Source organism: Eumetopias jubatus, unplaced genomic scaffold, assembly GCF_037043125.1.
Source record: "Eumetopias jubatus isolate StellerSeaLion01/CBP00866 unplaced genomic scaffold, mEumJub1_p1.0 scaffold_3, whole genome shotgun sequence".
In the NCBI taxonomy this organism is placed as follows: domain Eukaryota; kingdom Metazoa; phylum Chordata; class Mammalia; order Carnivora; family Otariidae; genus Eumetopias; species Eumetopias jubatus.
The window spans coordinates 7,694,281-7,719,510 of record NW_028274809.1 but is presented as its reverse complement, the minus strand read 5'-3'; the positions used below and the strand labels follow the sequence as shown (position 1 = coordinate 7,719,510).

The 25,230-nt window shown below is 52.5% G+C and overlaps 1 protein-coding gene across 2 annotated transcripts in view; it reads left to right on the top strand.

Moving 5' to 3' along the window:
- The window catches only part of INPP5D (inositol polyphosphate-5-phosphatase D), a 112,829-nt gene that overhangs the window by 23,951 nt on the left and 63,648 nt on the right, over positions 1-25,230 (top strand). Inside the window, exons 3-4 of one of the 2 annotated variants that reach the window (XM_028105157.1) lie at positions 21,021-21,171; positions 23,436-23,607. In XM_028105157.1, coding sequence (XP_027960958.1) covers positions 21,021-21,171; positions 23,436-23,607 — 323 coding nt within the window. The remainder of the gene's footprint in view (positions 1-21,020; positions 21,172-23,435; positions 23,608-25,230) is intronic. The other variant, XM_028105156.2, reaches the window with a different exon arrangement.

Genomic DNA, 25,230 nt, shown 5'->3' with positions numbered 1-25,230 from the left:
GTTTGCTTCTCGTGTCTGCTCTAGAGCGTGGCCCAGGACAGAGAATTCATAGCCATTCATTGAACGAAAGGCCCAATTGGACTTGGCTTGAAGATGGTGCCTCTGTTTACCACTCAGTGCTCACAAACCCTTTGAGGTTAACCTTAATCCCCCTGTTCTCGGCAGAGGTGTGCCCCACTTTGAGCAACCCCGAGATGGAAAAATCCAGACTTCTTCCCAAGTATTCAATGAATTAGTAGGTAATCCGTTAGTCATTTTTACAAAGAGATTCACTGTTAGAGAGTAGGAAGTTCTCAAAGTCCCTTCATTGAAGTTGCTCCTGACTGTCCAAGTCAAGGGTCCCCGGAGGGCGGATGGCCATCAGAGTGCCTGCCTGTCTCTCCACCACATTTATGCTCCTTCATGACTTGGGGGGAAATGTTCTGAAATGAAGACCTGTGTTTTCCAAATGTTTTGAAATGAAGAACTGTGTTTTCCAAAATCCAATTATTTCCGGCAAATACACTCTGAAGACCCTGAGAAGAGGCCATAACACCTCATACTGGGACAAGGACAGGACACAAGGACATAGTCCCAGGCTTTAAAGAGGGAAACCAGACATTCACAACAAGTAGATTTCAAGGTTACTCAGAAGTCTGCAAGAAAAACTGTTGCCTGCTTGGGACACCAAACAACAGAATGGCTCTCCCTTTGTGGGAAGGCATCGAGGAGGTGGTTACCCCTACTAACACCAAGCTCTTCCCTGCCCCAGGATCTTTGCACTTGCCCTGCCCTCTGTCTGGGACTCTATCCCCCTAGATGACCACATAGCTAACTGCCCCAGAGTTACTCCCAGGTCTCCCCATCTAAAGCCATGCCCTGCCCTGACAGTCATTCTGCTATGACCCTGCTTTATTTTTCTTCATAGTCTTATCACTGTCAGCAACCATATTAGTCTTCTTTTGCTGCTGTGATGAATTACTGCAAATGTAGTGATTTAGAAACAACACAGATGTGGGGCGCCTGGCCGGCTCAGTTGGTAGAGCGTGTGACTCTTGATCTCAGGCTTGTAAGTCTGAGTCCCATGTTGGGGGTAGCGATTGGTTAAAAATAAAATCTTAAAAAAAAACCCACAAATGTGTTATCTTACACTTTTGGGGGTTGGTAGTCTGAAATGGATTTCACTGGGCTAACATCAAGGTGTTGGCAGGACTGTGGTCCTTTCTGGAAACCAGGGGATAAATCTGTCTTCTTGCCTTTTCCAGTTTCTAGGGGTCCCCCATGTTTCTTGGCTCATAGCCCATTTTTCCATCTTCAGAGCCAGCAAAAGGGGGGGGAGGGGCTTTCTCCCCTTGCCACAGCTCTGGTTCTGACTCTCCTCTTTCCCTTCTGAGGACCCTCGGGATTTGGTTGGGCCCCACCTGAATAATTCAGAACGCTCTCCCTATCTCAAGGTCAGTACCTTAGCGATCTTAATTCCTTCTGCATCTTGATCCGCACCCCTCCGTGCTGTGCAACAAAACATATCTCTGGGTTTCAGAGACCAGGACATGGACGTCTTCGAGGGGGTTCTGCCCACCACAGTGACTCTCCGTTATTTATTGACTCACTCATTTGTCATCTGTCTCCACTATGAGGATGTGAAACCCAGGGGTGCTAAGACTTTGTCTTTCTTGCACACTGGCTGCGTCTGCCGCTCTTAGAAGAGCACGTGGCACATGGGAGCTTCTCGTTTGCTAAACGGTTGAATGAAGAGGTAAATTTGTAATATGAGTGAGGGAGGAAAGGCCTCCATTTCTTTACGTCTACAAGGAGGGGAGTCGAGTAGAGACCTCCAAAGGCCTCTGCGCTCTAAAATTTTACAGTTCCTTCCATGACAATGACATTGAACGAGGTTTAGGAGAAGGGCGGGCTCCGAGCAGCTGTTTGGAATCTGCAGCAAGAGCAGCAGGAACCCGGTCTGGGTCTCGGACGAAGGGAAGGCAGCAGGGGAGCTTGGGGGCGAGCAGCAGAGTTAATCAGGGAGCTGCCCCAGGCTGCATCTTCCCGAGGCAGCTCCTCTCCAGGCTGGGGACACAGGCTTGTCTGCCGGCTGTCATTTCTGTCTCCCACCAAGTACCTCGAGAGTTTCACAGAGAGAAATGAAGCAAGCTAGAAAGAAGAGCATCTCAGGGATATGTAATTAAGGATAAAAATATCCCTCCCAGGCTCCCAGCAATGGGGAGATAGAGAATGCCCCTGATCTAGGGACTAGGGGAACCATGAGGGGTTTTGAAAGATAATGATGGGTACAGGTTTTTGTGTGGATAAGCTTGCACAATTAGAGACACCATCTATATCCAAACAGCACCAAAAGACACATGGTTACATTCTTGACAGGGAGGAGTTCGAAGCGTGCAGCTTTGTTAAATACAGAACCTTTGCTTGGGGCGAGAGAAAAGGGGAAACGGACATAGAGGAGAAGATGGGCTTCCTTCTTTGCGTGCAGCAGAGGGAAATGACGATTCTGGAGGCAAATGTTGAATACAGGAGTGGAGGAGGACTTAGAGGCTCCTGACAACACCCCCCTGCCCCCCATCTCCCTTCCCTTCCATCTTGAGCCGGACAGAGCCAGGACACAGAGCCCATGCCTGTCTCACACCCCCCCCCGGGGCCCCCACCCCCACTCCAGCCCTCTGCACCCCTCAGCCCCACCCCACGCTTCCCACCTAAAGGATGTATTCCTGCTGGAAGGTGTGAACACATTTCGACCCCATGGTGCAAATGGTTACCCAGGAAGGAGCAGAAAGATAAATCACATGGCCTGAGAGAGATGGGAAAATACGTAACCTCTCCATCTGAGTGCAGCGAGCGTGAGTCCCCGAAGCTTACATCGCAGCCCGGCTGGGCCCACTCACTCCCTCACTCATTTGGCTGACTTTTCTTTTTTCACCTTAAGAGGGATTCTTGCAGGTCGGCATTTGTTATCTCTGCTTTTTCTCTTAGCAAACTGGTAAGTGAGGGTGAGGAAGTTCAAACTGAAAATATTCAGCAGAGATAAAGTCCCCGGCCACCGGGACCTGCCTTGCTTCTGGGGAAACTGTCCATGTAAATAGGTTTCATTAAAATTCAACTTTAGAACCCGTAACATATTTGCCATCTCAAAAATAGTCTTAAAGACCTTATGGGAAGTACTTGGAATGCTCATTATGGCATTCTTTAAATGTCGACTCTGATATCTGGGGGAGAGATTTGCAAAAATTTGGCAACGGGTAGCATCGTGCCTGGTCAGCTAGAGCAAACTGTGCACGATTTTCAGCATGCTGTGGTTCCCTTTAAAAGTGAAAGCGGTCAAAAGGTACAAACTTCCACTTATAAAATCAGTAAGTCCTGGGGGTGTAATGTACAACACGGTAGCTGTAGTTAATGATAGGGTATTGTATATTTGAAAATTGCTAAAAAAAACTAGGTAGATAGCAAAAAGCTTGACTACAAGAAAAAATACTTTGTAACTGCGTGGTGATACATGTTAACTAGACGGGCCCCGGTGATCATTTTGCAGTATCTATATGCCTTATATCGAATCATTATGTTGTACACTGGAAGCTAATATAATGTTGTATGTCAGTTATATCTCAGTTTTTTTCGTGTAAAAAGCAAAGTTTATTGGAAATGTTGCCTGGGAACAGAGAGGAGTAATAATATTAATAATAGCATCATTGCTTGGAGTCCTCGTGCCATCCAGAGTGCCCTCCTGCTGCCGGTCCTGAGGAGGCTTCAGACCGCACCCCCTTTGGCCAAAGAATGTTCTCACCGGTGCCTCCCGAGTGCCCCTCTTTTGCCTCCACCCATTTGCCTTGTGCTGCTCTCTGGGGTCTGGAAACAGATGGTGCCCTGGTTCTCTCGCTGGTAGAGCCCAGGAGATTCTCTAGCGCTGGGTGGGGAAGGAGGCGGCCACTGGCCACAATGTGGACAAGTACTTGGGTTGCAGCTAGTCTGACCATTTCTAATTGTTTTAACCATGGCTGAGGTGTCACTTTGGTAATAATTATTTTCCTTTTAGATATTTCACTTCTTTATTTTAGAATTATTGCTACAGGAAATGGGATCGTCTCAGAAAACCTGGGGCTCAGAAACGCTGTAGCTTCGGGTCCCACACAGGAGTCCCCGCAGAGACTGGGGAAAGGAAGCCTGAGGCCTGATTGAGGAAGAGCTGGACCCTAGGCTGGGGAGTTCAGAGACTGTTCTGCAGGCAGTAGGGAGCCATGGAGGGTTGTGTATAACACAAAATGAACCGTTTTCAAACGAACAACTCTATGACATCTCGTAGGTTCACAGTGTTGCGTGACCACCACCTCTGTGTAGTTCCCACACATCGTGGTCATCCCAACATAAAACCCCAGACACATATAATAATAATTTTGAAGTTAGTTGTGTTTTTTTGTTTTGTTTTGTTTTGTTTTAATTACCTTTGATTCCTTATGCCCCTTTCCCTGGGTGTCAAGACCCATGTAGAGAGTTGCTCTTGTTCTCTCCCCCTTCCCTTTCTTTCTTGTTTTCCTGTCTTTTTCTTTTCTCGCTTTCTCTTTTTCTTTTTAAGATTTTTTTTATTTATTTGAGAAGGAAAGACAGAGAGACAGAGAGCGTGAGCAGGGAGGAAAGGGAGAAGCAGGCTCCCCGCTGAGCAGGACCCCAGGATCATGACCTGAGCTGCTGGCAGACGCTTAACCGACTGAGCCACCCCAGGCGCCCCGGCTTGCTTTCTTTTCAACCCAAGTGAAATGTGAACATGCCCCTTCAAGCATTCATTCCAACAAAAAGCACAGAGAGTAGAAAGCAAAAGTCTGCCCTCGGCATGCCCACACCCCTCTCTCCTCGGTGGGGGTAACCACTGCCAAGCGTGTGGCACTTGCCATTTGGGTGCGCATTTACACAGAGATGGGAGCTTGTATGGATATATAGGGATTTTGTGAAAAACAAACGGGATTATGCTGTCCATATTGTTCCACAATTTGCTTTCTTCTCTTAGCAGTTTGTCTTTGAGATTTATCCAAGTCAGTTCACATACCTCTGTGCCTCTCAGCCACTGTTACCATACAGTTCATCTTCCCACGGATCGTCATTTAGACCGCGTCCTTGTTGTTATTAGCACAAAAAACCAACACTGCAGTCAGCAGGCTCATGCGGGCCTCTGTCACACGTGCTGCAAGTTCTCTTCAAGATGGTATTAGTAGGGTGAAGGAATGCATGTTCTTATCTACATACGGCCTTTTCATCCTGCCAAAAACCCCTTCCAACCGGCCCTCCCACCCGATGTCACTTGGGGGCCCACCAACCATGTCCACACATCCTCTCAATACTAGACATCGTCAGGGTCTATAATTTTCACCAAGCAGTGGGTGAAACATGCAATCTCAATATTTTATTTTACATTTCCTTCGTGATAAAACATTTTTTCCTATGTTCACTGGCCTTTTGTGTTTCTTTTCCTATGAATTGCCTGTTTATAGTCTTTGTCAGTTTTTTCCCTTTTAAAAAATCTTTCTGGTTTTAAAAAAAGCTCTTTATATGTTTTGCGTGTTAATTTTTGGGAGGTTAGTTAGTTATGATGTAAATATTTTCTCCCAACCTGTCATGTGTTAAAAACTTTGTTTCTGGTTTGTTTGTCGTGTGGAATTTAAACAGTGTTTATGTAGTCAAATGTTTTCATTTATGGATTCTGGGTTTTGTGAATTATTCATCTCAATATTATTTATCCAGGGAAAGTGTTATTTTTTTGCTAACACTTTCATGATAAGCTTTTATCTCTTTATGTTTACATTTGATATAAAATAGGGAATATAAGCCCATCCTCCAAATGGAAAGCCACACCGTATGCTGAAACATCCTTCACAACGGCCACCTTATCACACACTAAATTCTCACCTGGTGCTAATCTGCTTTTGGGCTCTTCCTTCTGATGCACGGACCGATGAATTTATTGTTGCCCTGATTCCATTACATCCTGACTATGTGGCTTTGTTGTGTGTGTTCCCATCCGGTGGACTAAGTTCCTGTTGATCGCTGTTCTCTTCATTCCTTGGGGTTTTCATGCCTTTTCTTTTCCAGGTGAATTTTATAATTAGCTTGCAAAGTTCTTTTAAAAAATCCGTTGGAGTTTGTATGTAATTACCTTTATCTATACGTTCTATACCTGAACGTATAGATTCATTAGAAAAGAAGTTACGTCCTTACACTAGCCTGACATAGCATCCCTTTTGTTTGCTCAGATTTCCTATATATATATATATATATATATATATGAAGATGTTATCTATTTGTTAGAGAGAGAGAGAGCGCACAAGCAGGGGAGCGGCAGGCAAGGCTGAACAAGGAGCCCGATGGGGAACTCGATCCCAGGACCCTGAGATCATGACCTGAGCCGAAGACAGACGCTTAACCGACTGAGCCAGCCAGGCATCTCTCAGATCTCCTTTTATGTCTGTTTTATGCTGTCTTTTATATTTTCTCAGTATAGTTCTTATAGCTTACATTCTTACATGTGATGGAGTTTAGTTACCTTGGCAGACAGAATCTCTTTTCCAGGACATTTTCTGATTGGGCTTTGTTGATGTCTCGGGAAGTTGTGGTGTTTTGCAGGCTGCTCTCACCTATATTTCTGAATTACCTCGTGAGTTTTCATTGTTTCTTTAATGTATTCTTTGGCCACACGATTGAAGTACACCATCTTGTCTGCAAATAATGATAGACGCCTCTCTTCTTTTCAAGAGGACTGATTGCGGGGGAGGGGAGTCGTTTGGGGGTGTCTTCTGCTGGCAGGGACCCACAGTGATGCCCATCGGGGGCAATGGCGCTTGCTGGTGTCTTGCTTCTGATTTCATCCAAGAGTCTGGATTTTTACCTTCCCTTGAATATTCTGAAGTTCTGGCAACCTTGGGCCTGTGTTACCCGATGGGGATATAATTGGATATAAGTGAAGCTGATCCCTTCAAAGGGACATTTTTCCAATGTGCCACAGTCCCCACCGCTCCCTAGCATCTCCCACCCTGCCTGCTTCACACACATCAGGCTCCAGACTTTGTGCTTTTTACGTACAGGCCACATTGCTTTCTAACTAACAGTTAATTCCCCTGGCCACTTCTTCCTCTCCACTTGACCAAGAGAAAAACTGAGACATAGGAGATTTGGGTAATTAATTCAGGTCAAATCAGAAAGGCCGCAACACGGCAAAGAACCCATCTCTTGCTCTCAGGCTACATGATGAAAACCGCAGTGCACTCTCACTATACAGTAATGCCTTACCCACTGCTTTGGTTCTTTATGCACTTGCATACCCTTCCTTCAGTAGGGCAACCACTTGACTGGGTGTCTTTTTATTTGAATGTGTTCTTACAAAAGGTCCATTGTTGTTCATGCGCAATTTTAATTCGCTGACATGATATCACCGCTCTCTCTCTATTTTCTACTTTCTTCACCAAAGGATCTTGTGAAGATCCTTCCACGTTGGGTCTTAAACACCAAGTCTTTGCTTTTGGCTGCTGCGTGACACCCCGTGTATACCTCGATGCACTTTGCCCGTCCACTCTCCCAGTGATGGGCACCCAGACCTCTGCCACCACAAAACTGTGATGGCCATCCGAATAGGTGGCCCGGTGTGAGCCTTAGGGCATATACGCAGGGCTGAAAATGCTGGGTCATAGACTACACATGTATACTTGGCCTAAATTGTGTCTGATGGTTCTCCAGAAGTCTGCGTGGTCTACTTGATTCTTTATATAACACAGACGTTGAAGGAGAGTGGAGGGAGAGAGGGCTTATAGATATATAATATCCATTAGTAAGTAATTTCCTTTGGATGGAGTTCAAAACAGACTTGCCTCCTACCAAAGGTTCCAGAACACACAGGCAGAAAAATTGGAGGACAGCCCCCTTTCGGAGTCTAAGAGCCCAGAACCTAGAGTAAGGGACCCGAGGCCCGGTTCAGGTCCTGTGCTGCCACTTACAGGGCAAGGCATTTGGCCCTTTTAAGCCTCGGTTTCTTCCTCTGTAAAATGGGAAGACCAACAGAAACTCACGGGAAGTTGTCTGGGTGCTCGAAACACATTCGTCCTTCCTGCCTTCATTCTCAGCACGCAGGTAAATCCGTGATGCATTTTGTCACCTAAATGCTGAGTTTCTGAGTATGCTGTCTCAATAAGGAATTTAGTCTAGCCGGCTCAGGGACTCACAGAACCAGAGGCCCAGCTGCCTGAGTGGGTTTTGGACTAGTCTATGCAGAAGGTGAGGCAGGATATGCACCGAGAGTGTGCTGAGCCCGAGGGAGGTGAGGAGGGAGGAAGCAGAGAGGGATGGTGGCGGACCTCGTGGGTGGCCATGTTTGTGTGGATAAGAGGAAGTTAAGGGCTTCGAGTCTGATCAGTTCCTTCATAAAGTGGGAGCGGGGGGGGGGTCCAAATTCTTTGCCGTTAGTGAGGGGGCTTGGGTAGAGGGCTTGAGGGAGAATTCTTGGATCAGCTGTGAGGGAAGGCTCAAGAAGAACAAGGACCGGTTTGGGGGAGTTGAGCATCACAGGTCAAGATCTTCCAGAAGCTGACCGTGAGCTTGAGTACTCAATTCACTCAAGCAGAGCTCCCGGGAGAAGCCTATACAGGGCTGGGAGATGCAGGCCAGAGAAGGTGAAGCCAAGCAAAGGTGCAGTGCAGGTGAAGTCTCAGACCCAGCCCTGATCCTACAAGGAGCTCTGGAGTGTGAGTTAGGCCTCAGGGTTTGTCCTGCATGGAGGCAGAGTTGGGCTTTTGCATATATACTCCAGGCACACATTGGCACCTTTGGTGGGCCCAGGGAACGTAGAGCTCCCCAGTCGCTCCTGGATCTCTGTAGGAGTGAGGTGGCTCCAGGACCCAAGGAGGATCATGTGAGGTTGCAGGGTCAAGCCTTCAGCAGCAAAGCACAGAGTGCCCCGAAGAGAGGGGCTGGGAGCGTAGAGTGTAGAAGGGACCCTAGGAGAAGCGGGCAGGACACCAGCAGCACTCCATGCAAGGACCTAGCTGTGATTCGAAACCGTAATTTATAGGGACACCAATGCCTTGTGTAAGCCTCTCCCTCTGCCTACCATGATGTTTCCCTTTCTTTGCCTGATCCGCTGCTACCTGCCCTTTGTACCTCAGCTGAGGTGTTGCTGCTCTGACAAATAATTCCTGACCGGCCAAAGTCTCTTTGTAAGACCCAGGGCACGTCTTCTCCTTACTGCCTCTGCACCGTGGAATTGTCAGCTGAATTGTTTATTGTACTCCATCTCACTTCTTCACTAGTCTGTGGCCAAGCCCTGGGTGGGGGCACCTGGTAAGAGGTCAGTAACTATGTGGGCTGCCTGCTGGCTCGGTGGCCTCCTGGCCCTGGCTGACTCCAGCCCTGATCAGATGCAGAAGGTGGTTGGGGAACTGAGCCTGGACAGGGGCTTCCACGGGCAGGGCCTGCGGACGTGCAGGCTGGGGGTGGGAGTGGTCCCATGGAGATAGGAGCTCTGGTGACCACGGAGGGGCGCGGGCTTGTTGGAAAGATGGTGGGGCTCGGAGGGGCCTGAAGGCCTACACAGAGGACAGGCTTGGAAGCAGGAGAGCAGACACAGTGGGAGTGATGGCATCAGCTGGAGGATTTGTCCCTTGTGGCAGATGCTGGTGACAAAACAAGGTGTGTTTTATCAACTTCCTCATGGGTAAGTGGAGATAATTCTGTCATGAAGTTTCAGTTAAGAGAAAGGCTCTCAGGAAAGGTTCGTTCTTCCCTTCAAACTTCTTAATCTGTCAGTGTTTGCTGTGTGACAAGCTCAAACATCTCAGTGGTTCACAACAACAAACATTGCTTCTCCTGTCCTGGGCCTGCAGGTCGGCTAGTTGGCTGATCTAGTCTGGGTTCTCCTGGACTCAGCTACGCGGGGCTGGACTCCACAGTTCTGGTCAGGTCTGGGTCTGACCTTCATGCCTCTATTCTTGGCCCACGTTGAAGGGCCAGAGGCTCCCTGGGGCATCTCTTCTCACGGCAAATTGCAGGGGTCCAGGAGGGGCGAGCAGAACCCCACATTGTCCATTAAGCCCTGAGCTTAGAACTGGCACTTTTGCCCACGCTGCGTTGGCCGAGGCAAGTCAGTCGTGTGGCCAAACCCAACATCAGTGGGCAAAGAAGTAAATTCTTCACACACTAGTGCAAGATGTGAGGCGCCATGATGAGGGCTGCTCCCCTCCCCCGAGTCTGAAGTCTGGGCTTCTGTTTGTGTGAGCTCTTGGAGAAAGCAGGAAACCTTTCCCATGGTACCTGACAACCTCACTAGGCTGCTGGGTGTGATGCCTAGTTTCTAGCTGTCAGCTGTGACCATTGACAAAGGACCCGTCCTGGCCCAGGGCCTTCACTGTGGGCTTGCGGTCCCCAGACGGGGATGCCACCATCCGAACACCCAGACCGCATGCTGGCAGATCGAGCGCTGTTACTGCCTGGGCCCTGGTTCCCGCTGCCGGGGCACCAACAGAGCCCTCAGACGATGCATCTAGAGCTGTCATTTCAGTACCAGCCTGAGGTGTCAGTTGCTCTGCCCTCCAGCCTGCAGCGCCTTTGATGTGAGAGGTTCAAAGCACTCTCTGAGCCGCTCGAGTCTGTGAGGAGAGCTCCGCGCGCACTCCCCCTGCACGGATAGCAGAGAGCGAAAGGCAGAGATTTGCGACCTCACGATCTCAAACCCCAGCGGGGATCGCAGCTCACACGTGATGAAGCCGAACAAGCCGCGGAAACTCAGACCTGGCATCAGAGTTTTCCCTGGCGGGAGAGCGCAGGACGCAGGACCGCTGGTTCCGTGGGCGGGGGTGCGGGGCAGTCTGGGAGGAGCCACCGGAGCGCCATCAGGGCACTGGACCGGTGGAGGGCTACAAGCCCAGGGAAGGGGCAGGGGTTGAGAAATGGAGACGTCGGCTCTGAGCAGCGGGGAGGGGTGTGGATTTCGGAGTCAGTGCAGACTGGCAGTGAGCAGAACCCATGCCAAGTCGTTCTGGGAAGTCTGCCCAAAGCAAGGCAAGAGAAAAGCCAAAGAACCCAGCTTCAGGAAGTGGGGACTGGTTAGAACAAGGGAGATGGGAGATCCCAGCCTCCTGGCTGGGGGTAGGGCAGAGTACCGCCCCCCCCCCGCCCACCGCGTCCAGGCCCACCTGACCCAGTGGGCAGCCTGGTGCTTGCTGGGGAGCTGGGGATGAGCATGGCATGAGCATGGTATGAGCTGGGAGCACTGACATCCTGCTGGCTACAGCTGGTGGGTGGGGCTGGGGCAGGCTTGGCAGTCGCCACTTTGCTTCCGTTGAGCTTCATGCCTCCTCCCATAGCTGCCACATCATTGCCTTCTGCACATGTGAGACTCTGAACCAGCCTCATGTTGGCACGCTTTCCACACCCTCAAACATGTGATCTGGGGGACCCTGCCAGGGGGCAGGCCCGTGGAGACAGGACCGTACCCACAGATAACAAATGCCGGCCTCCCCACCCCCATCCCCACCCACCGCAGCTCGGAGGGCAGGCCTGCTGCCACCCGGGATTCGAGCTTCTCCCGCGTGCCGGGTTTCACACCACCCAGCCCACCCACTGAGCCGCTGGAGGCTGAAGTCTGCCGGAGAATCTCTAACCACCTGGTTCCACCCCGAGTTGGCGGCTCCCTGCGTCTGGTATCCTCCCTCCTGTCTAGCTAGAAAGTCCGTGGGTCCCCACCCACCACCTCCCATCCTCTCGCTCATCTTGAAGCCTGCCCTTGGGTGCTGCTCTTCTGACAGCGTCGCGGAGCACCCGAGACTCCCGTTTTCTCAGCTGTAAAATAGAGCGGTAACACCACCTGTGATATCAGATCCACTACACATCGGACAGCAGACCCAGCACCCCTGGCCCGGCTCGGTTCCTTCCATTTGGGGGGGAGTGGGGTCATCACCTAAGAAGAGCCAGAGAGGTTCCAGGAGACCCCTCCTCACAGGGACCCCTTGCCTGCCCCCGGCACAGGACACGCCGCAGGGAACTGTGTTCTTGCCACCTTGACCCTATCTCCCCAGGGGCCGACACACGGACTGTTCACTGTTACAAAACCAGGAAAGGTGGAGCAGACCCGCTGCCTGGGACCTGGAGAGCCCACGTTCCCCACCCTCCCGGTGCCACGCACAGCTCACGGCCCTCCAAGTCCCTTGAACCCACAACACCAGGCTGTTTCCGAGACAGGGCGGTCCAGCTTCCTGCTGCCTGACTGCCAGAAAGGGGCCCCTCCAAAAGGTCCCACAAAGAGTTCTGCGACATCCCAGACGACCCCTCAATGTGCCTCGGCCAGCACTGAGCGCTGTCCCTTTCTCCGTCAGCTCCCACTCCTGAGGGGCTGTGGCAGGGGAGACCCTTGGAGAAGCTTCGTGCTGCCCATTGGGCACCCTGAGGTCACCAGGGTCCCTGCCCCTGCCTCCTGCATCCACTTGGGCCGCATGACCCTCTGCGGTTGTCTCTCTATTCTTGGTACGTTAGTATCATTGCAGTTATCTGAGCATCAAAGATGCTTCCAAGATGCAGCCTTTAGTACAGCAACTGACAGAAGCACAGAGACCAGGAACGTTTTTATACAACTTTTTAAAAAAATCTGGCACTCTCAGACAAGATGCCTTGGAAGCCCCTCTCCTCTGTGTGTGCATGCTTGTGTGTACGTGTGCGTGTTAATTGCACAGGCTAGGTTGCATAAGCTCATTTTTAAAACTTTTTAATTGCTGGGTATAGCTCAAAAAAGTGTTTACGTGTAGCTGCCGTGCAGACGAATGTAAATTAATCTGAAGTTGTAAAGTCCCTATCTTTCCCTATAAAATGACTGTTTTGTGGGGGGACATTTTGAGAGGCGTAGACAGCCCGCTCCTCCTCCACCACCCCCGGCTGGTGTCCGCGTCTTTAGCGTCTGTCCACGCTTGCCTGAATCCCTTGTCGCTGTGACGGTTGGCGGCCAGCGACAATGTCCATCTTTCCTTCGACGGTTATTAATTGGCATTCTCCTGTGAGGAAGAGCGTTCTCTTACTTGCGTTTGTTTACATCGGAATGGACTCATCAGTTGCTCGTTTATTCCGTGAGTTATAATTATTGTTATTATTCATCTGGATGCTCAAATGGTGCTCTCATAAACGTCATCATTTTCTGAGCATTTCCTTACTTCCCGGGCCAACAGGTGTTCTAGGCCTACCGGGTACCTTTCCTGCCCGGCCCCAGAATCAGCCTCCTCGCCCAGGAGCCTGGGTCTTTCAAGTGCTGAGTGGTATTTAGCAACCAAGGCCTGAGCTCTGAGTGTACTCATGGGGGCGTCTGTTGTTCGCACGCTGTGTCAGCCGAGCTAGGACGCAAGTGTGTGGGGACACGCGTGGGGACCCACGTGCACTCACACGTGCATCAGTATTTACCTGGATACAGGTGAATGCACCTGGAGTGCCCCCTGATACGTCCCCCTCCAACACAACACTACAGACAGTCGTTCTTGCCTGACTGATTTCACGGTGTGAAGCCTGGCTCCCATTGCTCCTTATTTCTCAGCATTTGCCCGTTTCCCCGGATGTAGCCAGTCTCCCGCTCTGCTGCCCCTGGGCACCTGGGTCAGGCCTCCTTCTACGGTGCCGCCTGCATCTTCTGCCTGCTGATCACCTCCTTGGCCCCAGCCCCCAAAGCCCCATTGCCTTCAAAGGAAGAGCAGGGAAAGGAAGCAAACCAATAAATAGGTTTTGAAGAGAAGAGGGGCAAAGGGAAGGACAGGGATGGGCTGATCGGCTTTTAAGGAGACACACCTTGGGACCCCTCCGATAGGCCTTACAGCTGAAGAGGGATTTCTGGTTCTCGGCTTGGCCTCCAGAGCTCTCCCCAAGCCTGCCTGTCCCCTGCTGTTTCTCTCCTTAACCAAGTTACTAAAACCAGAGATCTGGGGTGTTCTTCCTGGCCCCTGGCCCCTCCCTAGCTGTTCAGTCCCGCTCTGGCTCCATCCTGGCCCCCCTTCCTGCACTGCACCTCCCCAGTGCAAGCACCAGAGTGGGGTTGCCAGCACCCCCCCACTTCTATCCTGCCCTACACAATAGCCCAAGTGATAATTCCAAAAATGCATCTGGTCGAGTCACACCCACACGCACGCACGCTTTGAAATGTCTTTAGTGGCTCCAAGTCACTCTTAGAACAAAATCTAAACTCTGCAAGGCCCCGAAGGCCCAAGAGGCCCATGATCTGGTCTCTTCCCTTCTCCCTTCTTCACCCAAGTCGGGGTCTGCAATTCTTAGGAATGGATTTTGGAGGGAGAAGGTGGAAAGGATTGAGAATGACCCCAAGGGCAAAAGGGGAGCCAAGCAAAGAATTTCAGGGGCTGGCAGGGAGAGGGGAGGGCTGAAGGTGGGTCCCCTCGGCAGCGTGCAGAGGACAGGACCTGGGCGTGAAGCCCCTGCGGAGCTGATGTCTAAGTGGAGGGAACAGTGCTGGACCTCAGGAGCTTCAGAGCCTCTGGGGGTGGGAGGTGAGGTTCCAGAACACAGAGCCTGGGCCTGGACGTTACCTCTGACTCTGCTCCATCGGCGCGGTGCCTCCGCAGATACATGGGAGCCCCAGGTCTGGGGGGCTCCAAGGCCTGGGCTGAATCCAGCTCTGCCCCACCACCACCCCTGAGGCCTCTCCACCCTCCACGGGAAAATGGGAACAGTGACACCAGCCACCCCGAGGCCCTCCCGGCCATTTCTTCACAGTAGCCAAATGCCGTGGTCACCCTGCTTCAGACCTTCTAGTGATTTTCTCGTTGAACTTAAATGAAATGCTTTGCTGCAGTGGAATGATGAGCATGGTTTGGGGTTGGTTGGTTGGTTTTTTCCACTCCTTAATACTTTTTCATCATTCGTAAAATTTCCACAATGACTGTATACACTTGTTCATTTAAAACACGGACTGGCAGAAGCTTGAGGAGGGGGTGCCTTGCAGCAGCGGCTTCCTGCCCACCCTCCACAACCCCCCGCCCCCCTCGGCTCTCCCTCTCCTCCCTGTGCTGGCCTCCTACTGTGCCTAGACCTCTTTCAGTTCCCCATTTAGACCCCAGACAGTGCTGAAGTTAACAGTTACCCCCTGGGAAAGTTGAGCCTGTCCAGCGCTCGGGCCTCCCTGCCCGCTCGCCCTTCCTCCGGAGGGTGTCTGAAAGTCACAGCTATTTCTGGAAATACCCCATTTCTCAGAGTGCACGGCCCTAAGCCTCCAACAGACCGGAAACTCAGCTGCCCTTTGTTGTAAAGACCCTGGTGGTGGTGGTATCTTCCCGAACCCTGGGGCTTAGGGCCAGGCCGGCCGTCTTCCCTGGCTCCGACTTTCCCCAGGAGTCTAGTTCCTGGGTAAGCTCACGTGCCATAAGACAGGGTGAAGGAGCCCTTCCTTCAGCTTTTCTAATGTGAGGCCTGTTGCACTGTCCCCGTCTCCCAGAACAGGGGTGGGGCCACTCACTGCCCTTGAAAGGGTTCCAGGGACCATATGAGGCAGAGCCAAGCAGGGTCCCTTTCCTTCTGGGACTTAGAACCTTGTGGGAAGGCAGACCCCGCAGGGGGCAGTGGGGAGGGCTCTGTGGAAGTGGTAGTGCTGGAAAGCGCCGGGACCTTCCCACACACCTGGAGATCTTAATGGAGACAGGAGAAGAGAAAGGTCTTCTGTTTCACAATCTGAACTAACCCCTCCCATGTTTTTTTTTCTGTGTGACTTTTTTGTGGGATTCACATCGATCCCACAAATTCCGAAAGGCCGTCCGCTCTGGGCCCAGCCATCCTAAGTTGACAGGCTGACTTAACAGAGGAAATGCCGTTCCTTGCTTTTTCAAAATTGAGCTGTCTGTGATGACGTGCTCTAGGTATCCGCTAAAGAGAGAAGGAGCTCATTCCTGATGGTAGGAGAGTTGGCACGGAGCAGAAATCCAGCCGTCCACAGGCCCTACCCCGGGTGGGGGGGGGGGTCTCTAATAGCGTGGGGCTCATGTTCCCGGTGCAAGTGCAACGTGGGGCTGCACGGTTTCTCTGTTTCAAAATGACTTGATAAATCTCTTCAGGAAGGTAGTGGCCGCGGAATGAGGAACAAAGTCTGGAGGCCCCAACCGTTAAGGATGGAGGGCAGCCCCCCTTCCCCGGGAGCGTGGCCAGTTCTCCCTCCGGGTGTGAACGCAGCCTTAGCAGGCAGAGTCCCCAGGCCTGCCTTTCCGCAGCTTCCGGAGCTCCCTAGCCACGCTGCTACACGTGGCTGCGATGCCCCGAGGGTCCTCCAGGAGAGCCCACCTGCCCTCACTCCCCTGGGTTCCAGCTGGCTTTGGCGGGTGGGAGGCAGTGAGGAGAGGGCGGAGGACGTGAGGGCGCAGGACCTCCTGCCCCGGCCACGGAAGGCCCCAGGCTCCTGCCAGACAGCCCTCCTGGGGTTCCCGTGTCTGCTCCCGCCCTGTGCCTGCCCCCAGGCTGGTAACTGCTCTCCCGTTGCTAGCTCTGGAATGCTGCTCCTCTCTCACTGGTACCCCTACACCCCGTCCATGAGATGCTCCCCAAATCCCCTGGTGTAACGTGACATCTGTTTCCTGCCAGGACCTGACCGATATATACCACAATCTTCTTGTCAACATTTTGCATTTGAAAGTTGTTGAAAAGGCACCACTTTTGAGGGCTGGGATCCAGGCTGGTGGAGGGCTGTTCCCCCTACTGCCAACACTCCTCCACACCGTTTCTTTGCATCACCCGTCCCAGACCTGCATAGGGTCCTCTCTGACCATCTCTCCTGACTCTCATCCTGACTCCCCCCAGCGAGGCCATTCAGCTGCTCATTGCTGAGCACCCCCAATTGTCAGGCCCCACAGCCCCATTTGGGGGTACAGCACTAAGCAGAGCTGGCCCCTGACCCCAGGTACATAGTAATGTGGATACGGACTTGACCAGGCCCCTACCCGCAAGGGACCTCGGTGTTCCTGCTGGCCAACGGTCAAGGCCCCGTTCCCCTGGAAGCCCCGACACCCGACTCCCTACTCCTGGCATTGGCTTGGCCGGGTTTGTGAGGTCTCCCCCAGGTATGGCTGTCCTTTGAGCAGCCCCTCCCCCTTGCTGGCCACCCCACCCTGCCTTCTTGGCCACCCTGCCTTAACAGAGAGCCCTTTCTCCGTCCAGCTTAGGGATGAGGACCCTACATCTGGGCTGCTTCTTTCTGTGCTGTCCAGGTGGGACCTCCCACCACCCATCTGAACCGTCCTCACCCCCTCACCCCACCCCAAGCCTGGGCCAGCTCAAGAGCTTATATAATCCTGGGCACCCTGACCTTTTTCTCTTCTAGAATGTGCTTTGAACATAAGTTCTTAAAGGCATCTCTGTGAACCCCTTCAAATTTTAGTACCAAGAGCAAATACTGATGTGAAGAGCTCCTCCAAAGAGACCCTAACCTTGGCTAATTGGCACCCTGCCTTCCCCATTTCCTCTGCGTCTGTATGTGCTGCCTCTTGAGACGGGCTGCTCCCTGTTGACCTGCAAGTGTACAGTGAGTCTTCCCTCCAGGTGGGATCTGCCACATGTAGACCTGCCTTCTGGAGAGCGCCCATCATTTCCTGGGTGCATCCCTCTCATGAGCGGTGGGGGAGGTGCAGAAAGGGGTCCCTCCCCAAACAGTGCCTTTCAGTAGCTGGCCATTCATTGGCTTGCTGGCCCATCTGCCCAAGGCAGGCTGCTCCACCGTCCTTGAGGTTTGGACTCCACCGTCACCGTCTACCTTCCTGGGACCCTGGACCACCTGGGCAGCCAGCAGCCTCGGTTTGCCAGGCCCTGCCTCCCCGGCCTCTGCGAACAGTCCAAGCACAAGCAGGGTCCAGCAGCTTTGTCTTGCCAGCAGCACCCAGCACCCGCTTCTGGCTCCCAGGTCCCCCCCACCCACCTCCTGCCTCGCTGGATCTGTAGGGATTAGATTCGTGTTCGAGTGTCCCGTTCCTCTGCATGCTTAGGATACTGCAGATTTCATCAGTTCGAAGATGCTTATTTTTTCACGCTTAACCTCTCTGAAATAAAATGTGTGCACACTTAGTGGTGGATCATAGTTTATGCTTTAGCTTTTCAGGGCTACGTGTAATAACTAACATGTGTCTTAGCATCGGTGCATCTTAAATTCCCACGTCCAACATGCCCCCTTAAACACACATTCCCGGCTGAGAATCCTCTACCAGACTCACACATGAGCTGTTTCACTTTGACTTTCTTTGATAGTTTCATATCCTTTCCCCATATGCCTAGTGGCTTGTCATCCATTAACTGTAAATTCTTTGACAAGATGACACTTATCACAGCTGCTTTAATGGAACTGAGTTCATCGATCTTGCGTCACGTCAAATTATTTTTGTTATGCTGCTTGCTTCTAGTTTTGAACCTATTCTGGTTACTTTTGAGAAGGCCTAGCTGCTGCTGCTCAGATATTTCTGGTTCCGTAATGCTTGAAAGAGATCGTTTAACATGGGGCTTTGTGACAACAGGGAATTTATTGGAAAGAATTTAAAAAAAAAGTTGTTAAACTCTATACATTTGCTAAATAGCTTAAACCCCACAGTCAAACACACATACATAGCCTCATGTGGAGATTTACGTGTGTGCAGTGCATATGCACACACAAACACATTTTGGAGAGACAGAGGGGCTGAGTGCAGAGCCCTGAGTCAAGGTGAAATTCGGGTGGATTCTCGTTGAAGGCGAATGCATCCTCACTACAACTTGGGCTCAAGCACCAGGAACAGGGGCTCAGGGACAGGTCTGAGTCCTGGTCTGTTCCCACGTGTCTGGGTCTGTCCCAGACAGGTCTGTCATCCTGCCTCTTCGGCTGTCCCAGTCCCACTTACCTGGAGCCCTGAAGACCTGCCGACCAAGGCCCCACCCCAGCCTCCCTCGTCAGTCCTAACCATGCTGCAGCAACAGGTGCCTGACTTGAAGATGGGCAAGTCAGGATGGTCCAGCCACACCAGGCCCGGACCCGATGTGCTCAGCGACCCGGTAGACTGTCCAGCCCCATCCTGTTGTGGCTGTTGGCCTTCTTCCCCACATGGGATTGTCCCCACCCCTTTAGCAAGCAGGCAGCTGGCAGCCCCCAGGGGAGTGGCTGGACCCCTGGCTTCCAACTCCAATGATGGCACCTTCTCAACCCATTTTGAAATTACATGACTGCCGGGGCGCCTGGCTGGCTTAGTCGGTGAAGCATGTGACTCTTGATCTTGGGGTTGTGAGTTCGAGCCCCAAGTTGGGTGTAGAGATCACTTTAAAAAACAAATAAAGAAAAAATGGAATTACATGACTGCCATTGATGAGGTGGTTGTGATGATAATGCTGGTGAATCACAGGCACTTAGTGTCAGGACCAGGACTGCTGCGCTCTGAGGCCGAGGAAGCCCCACCCAGAAGGGGGGGGGTCCGTGGGGTCCTTTTGTACCATCCCTGTACCCACCAACAGCCTGATCCCTTTCTCCTGTCTAGCTGCCCCGGGCTCACTGCTCCTCCCGGGAACCCAGCTACGACTTCCTCCAGCATCCAGGGCTGCCACCCCACTCAACCCCTTAGCTGGATCCAGAACACCTGCCTCACACTGTCCACCTTTGCCCTCTGTGCCACAGGGAGGGTTTCTGCCTAGGCCAGTGGGGAAATGATGGTACCATTCCTCGAGACGGGGAACACGGGCAGAAGCAGGTGAGGTACTAGACAGGGAAGATGGACAGGACTTTGGGGCATGTTGGGTTAGGAGATGTAGGGTACAGCATTGAAGAGGTGAGTCTCCTCCTTGCAGTTCTCCCATCCTGCCCTGCTGCTTGATAGCCCCTCGGTGTGGGCGGGGCCTCGGTGGGCGGGGCCTCAGTGGGATGAGGCTGGCTGCCAGGGCGCCCCTCCCCTTGAATTTCTTGCTGTAGCTAATGGACAAGCTGAAGGAGACCTGGCCCCAGGGCATTTGAACAGCACTGCACAATGACCTGCCGGCTCCTCTGTCATCAGCAACAGAGATACAAATCAGGGAAAAATATTGTGCTGCCTCACCATTTTCTGAGTTTTGATAAAACAGAATTTTAACAAATAAAAAAAATAAAAGCAAAACAATTGCTACAATAGATTTCCTTGTGTTTAAAAACAAATTATCTTGGGGGGTGGGGAGAAATAAAAATAATTACCCCATCTCACACACACACATATACACAGAAAAACTGATTCTCATATATTAAAAATAGGTCTCTTCGAACCATGAGGGATGATGGACTCTGAAAAACAAACTGAGGGTTCTAGAGGGGAGGGGGGTGGGGGGATGGGTTAGCCCGGTGATGGGTATTAAAGAGGGCACGTTCTGCGTGGCGCGCTGGGTGTTATGCACAAACAATGAATCGTGGAACACTACATCAAGAACGAATGATGTAATGTATGGTGATTAACATAACAATAAAAAATTTTTAAAAAATAGGTCTCTTGGGGTTTGAGACTACAGGTGACTTCTTTTTTCAAAAAAAAATCTGTATTTTCTAATTCTGCCATGAGGAAAATATATTACTTGTATAATAAAATGCTTTTTAAAATTAAAGTTAAAAATGGCGGGGGTGCCTGGGTGGCTCAGTCGGTTAAGCATCTGCCTTCAGTTCAGGTCATGATCCCAGGGTCCTGGGATTGAGCCCCAAGTCAGGCTCCCTGCTCAGCGGGGAGCCTGCTTCTCCCCTTCTCTCTGCTGCTCCCCCTGCTTGTGCTCACATGCACTCTCTTTCTCTCAAATAAATAAATAAAAATCTTTTAAAAAATAAAAATAAGAGTGAAAAAAAAAAGGAAAAGACCTTTAAAACTGTCCTATTTGTGCCTTTTGCAGACTGGTGCTCAGGGCTGCTGGCTACAGGATGTGAGGGTGTGGGTGTGGTGGACAGACACTGCGTAGGAGCCCAGGGCTTTTTCTGGATCGAGGTCACTCCCTCGGCCTCGTTGGTCTCCGCTGCAGATGGCCTTTGTGGTTAGGTGAAGTCGTGGCCCGTTGAAATGTACTTCAGTTTGGGGTTCTGTCCTCAGGCATCCGAAGGTGTCCCCATGAAGTTCTTCACCAAGCTGGACCAGCTCATCGAGTTCTACAAGAAAGAAAACATGGGTCTGGTGACCCACCTGCAGTATCCTGTGCCCCTGGAGGAGGAGGATGCAGGTGATGAGCCAGAGGAGGAGACAGGTAGGAAGGGATGGAAGGGAAGGCAGGAGGGGGGCACTAAGGGGGAGAAGTCCTGGGGTGTTTCTTTTGCCACAAGTGCTTGTAGATTAGGTGGGTCCGATTATCAAAGGGAGAGAGGGTGACGTGGTGACCAAGGACAAGTTAGGAAAGCAGCCTCTGGGGTCAGACAGACCTGGGTTGGACTTCCTGCTCCCCAGCTTCTTAGCTGTGTGACCTTGGGTAAATTGCTTAACCTCTCTGAATCACAGACTTCTCTTAAAGAGACACTAAAAATAGTATCTACCTCTCAGGGTGTCATCACAGGAGGCAATGACTGTAGAGCCTAGAGCCTAGCACACAAGAAGCACTCGATAAATGCAGCTACCATCCTCATCAAGATAATCAGCTGCATTTCGCTGTAAAGAGAATGAAGGAGGAAATGCTTGTACCCTAACTGGAAGGGGGAGAGAGACGTTTCTTTATATCATCTTTAAAAGGAAAATAAAAAATACAGCCCCTAGAAAGTATGTGAGAGTCCAGCCTCCCCTTAGAACAGTGGGGGGGCCACAGAGCAATCACCAGGAGTCCGACAGAGGAGGGCACGGTAGCACAGACCCTCCTGGACGGCGCCCTTCTTCTCCCCTCAGAAGTTCACTTCCTGACGGAAAACCTAAGATACGTAATTGAGCCTCTCCCCTGGTCAGAGCTCCTCCTAAATCCCAGGGCCTGGAAACAATTAGGTCCCCGCCGGGGTCGCCCCCAGACTTGCTGAGGTCCCTGGGCTGGCACCTGCCTTTCCCTGCGGGCTGCTCCAGGCAGGTGCACCCCTCGAGCCGGCTTGTGGGCCACTGGCCCACCTTCCGCCCACCTTCCTGGAGGCCCCACTGAGTGGCTGCACAGCTCGTTGGCTGCCGGGGCAGAGAAACACTGAGGAGCAGTTCTTCTCTGTAGAGGAGGTGAGGGCCAGGCAGAGTGTTTCAAAAGGACCGCAGCTTCATGGAGGCCGAGAGGGGCCTAGGCAGCCCCATGCCCCTTCTCACCCCTCATCAGAAATAGCCAGAGCTGACGGGTCCCCACGGGAGCCCAGGTCACTCCCCGGCTCTGTGCCCTGGCCACGTGTCCCCCAGCTGTCCCCAGGTGCCCGAGCTTTGGCCTTGATGCCGAGGAGCCGTCCTGCAGAGATGCCCTTCACACACTGTGGCCTCTCCTTCCTCACACCTGCTAGCCTGGCTCTTCTGCCTTTCTGGATGACCATCTGGAGAAAGCCCCCGGGCACCTTCCGTAACAGCCGGGAAGAGAAACCCAGTCTTGTGACTGCTGGCTTCACTTCCCCAAAGGAGGCACAGTTGTCAGCTCGAACCTGAGCAGTGTGACCTTCACCCCCGCCGCCCCCAAGGGGTCTGATTTGGCTCAGGTCTTCTCAAGGTGCTGCCAGTCCCCACAGGGCTCAGAATACACTCATACCATCTCAAGAACTTCAGTCCAGGGGAGGATGTGGAGAGCTTGTCCTCAAAGAGAACATCCCCATGCAGCTCCGTGGCGGGGGCCCTGGCGTGGCCGTTTGGTGTGGGAAGAGGCTCGGGTAGGAGGTCGTGGACCCAAGAGGCTCAGCACCGTCCCCGTTTGTCGTGTGTGTGCAGGACAGAAGTTCTCCTGAAGGCAGATGGGCAGGAGTCCCTTCTCCCGGGGCTGAATTCCGTTGTTTGTTTTCTATTTCAAGTTCTCTTCGTGAAGGGGGCCCCTCACGTTCTTTTATTTGTCTCCTAGGGCCTGGGGGGCCGGGGAGAGAAAGATCAGCAGAGGCTGGAGGGAAAGCGGAGGAAAGAGGGAGGTCAGGGTCGGAGAGAGAGGAGCAGTGTGGCCGGGGCCTGCCTGCTCCCCACCCTTGCTCCCCCTGTCCTGGGAACCAGGCCTCTGCGCCATCCAGGGCCCCTGCCTCAGCCCTGAAAGCTGGCCATCCTTCTGGGGCTGTGGGCTCCACCTGTCCAAGGCCACCAGCCCAGCTGGAAGGTGTTTGCTGAGCACCTCCGTGGGACAAACGAAACCCCAGGGCTAAAGACCACTAAGACGGGGTTCCTGCCATCAGCAGGCTCCCCGTCCAGTCAGGGAGTGGAGACAGGAGCGACAGTGCGGGCACAGATGGGGTCTGTAACTGGGCACCGTGGCCTGGATGGACCTCATGGGTCGGGGAGGGGTCACTCCACAAGGGAGCCCTCTGTAGGTGGGTGATTCTGAGAGAAGCTAGTGCGTAGACCGGATGGCATTACTGCTCTTCTCTTGGGTAGAAGGTGTCCTGTCTCCACCGGAGCTGCCACCGAGGAACATCCCTGTATCTGCCGGGCCATGTGAGGCCAAGGAGGTCCCTCTGTCGAGCGAGAATCCGAGAGCCCCCGAGGTCAGCAGGCCAAGCCTTTCGGAAACATTGTTTCAGCGGCTGCAGACCATGGACACTAGTGGGTGAGTCCCCGCCTGGTGGGCCTCTCAGAGGCAGCTCCCTCTGTGCTCACTCCCGAGGGTGCCTCCTCCACTCAAGGACAGCTTGCTCTGGAGCCCCCCACCCCGCCCCCCGGCTCCCAACGCATTGCAGGTCTGAGGAAGCCCGGGTCACCCCTCCGCTGCCTGGGCACGGGGTGGTCGGCTCAGCTGCTCTGTCTGCACGGAGCCCGGCTGCCTGGCAGGAGCTGGTTCTGGAATGACATAGAGTTCTCCGCTGCAGAGGCATGGCCCTGCTCCAGGACTTAGGGGCCTCTGCTGGGATCCCCTTCCCGGGGCTTGCCATAAACTCCACATGGCATCCTTCTCCGTCATGGATATCTCTACTGCCTTGGGGTCTCCTGAGGCAAGTGGCCCAAGGCAAGGAGTTGCCTACACTGCAGCCTGGACCTGCCACTCGGCCCATTGCTGGAGCGGGGGGCGGGGGGCACCTTCCTGTCACTAGTAAATAGGCCAGGGCGGTATTTCCGTGTGTGGTATAGATCACGGTCTACACTGCATGGCGCTCCTTTCTTCAAGGGAGACACAGTCATTCTACCACTATAGGTTTTCCTCACTCCGATCCCGAGCTCTCAGGATCTCGTCCCATGGGTAGGCCCACCCTGGCTCCTGCTGGTCCCCGCCCGGGAGGTCAGACACATACTCCTGTTTCTCTCCGAGCAGGCCCAGCACTGCCCTGGCTGGCTGGTGGCAAGTGGGAGTGTCACCCGGGAGGGGTGTTAGTTGTCTTGCAAAGCACTGGCCCTGACTACGAGACAGGCCAGGAGGATGGGCTCAACCGGAAGGAAGCTCCGTGAGTGGAACTGCGTCCCCGCGCCCAGCATGTCCCCCGCCCAGATGTGTGTTGAATGACTTAATAAGTTAGTACGCAGTGACTTCCATGCCTTAAAAATTTTAAAGGATTTTTTTTATTTGTTTCTTTGTGAGAAAAAGTCCCCCCCAAAGGATATCCTAACGGCAGGGCTAGTGCAGTATCTCTAGCTCGAAGGATCAGTTGGAGGGCTTCTCTCCTACCATCCAATCTGGCGAAATACAAAGGAAGATGCACACAAGCCACCCGGTCGCTAAGATACCTGGTGTTTTCATAATTCCACTTTGAATGTCCTTTGATTCTTCTGTAGGCCCACCAGGTTGTATTCTATGCACACTCCTTGCATTACTTGGGTTATTTATCAAATAGCTCTCCAGTGTTTTGAATACATCGGTGTGTTATCATGACTACCCCATAGACATGTGTACATAACAAATACTTATTAAACTATTCCCATTGTTCAGTTTCCTTGATTTTCCATCTCTCTCCAGGGGTAGATGCTAGATGGAGGGAGCTTCTTGGGGAAATAAGCAAGGATGCCCAGTTGGTGCCACCATCTGCCCATTCCTCCTGACTCCTCGGCGTCTCCTCATCGGTCCCTCCTCTCCAGGGACAGGTGTTCTCTTGGGCCTCCAGGCCCCAGTGGGGCAGGATGACGTACGCGGTCAAGCCTCTTAGCAGCCCCATGAGAGGGGCGGAGGGGCGGCTGGGGGCTTGTGTGCTCTCTCTGTTTTGGCTTCTCAGCTAGCATATGACAGTGGAACCCTCCTAAAACC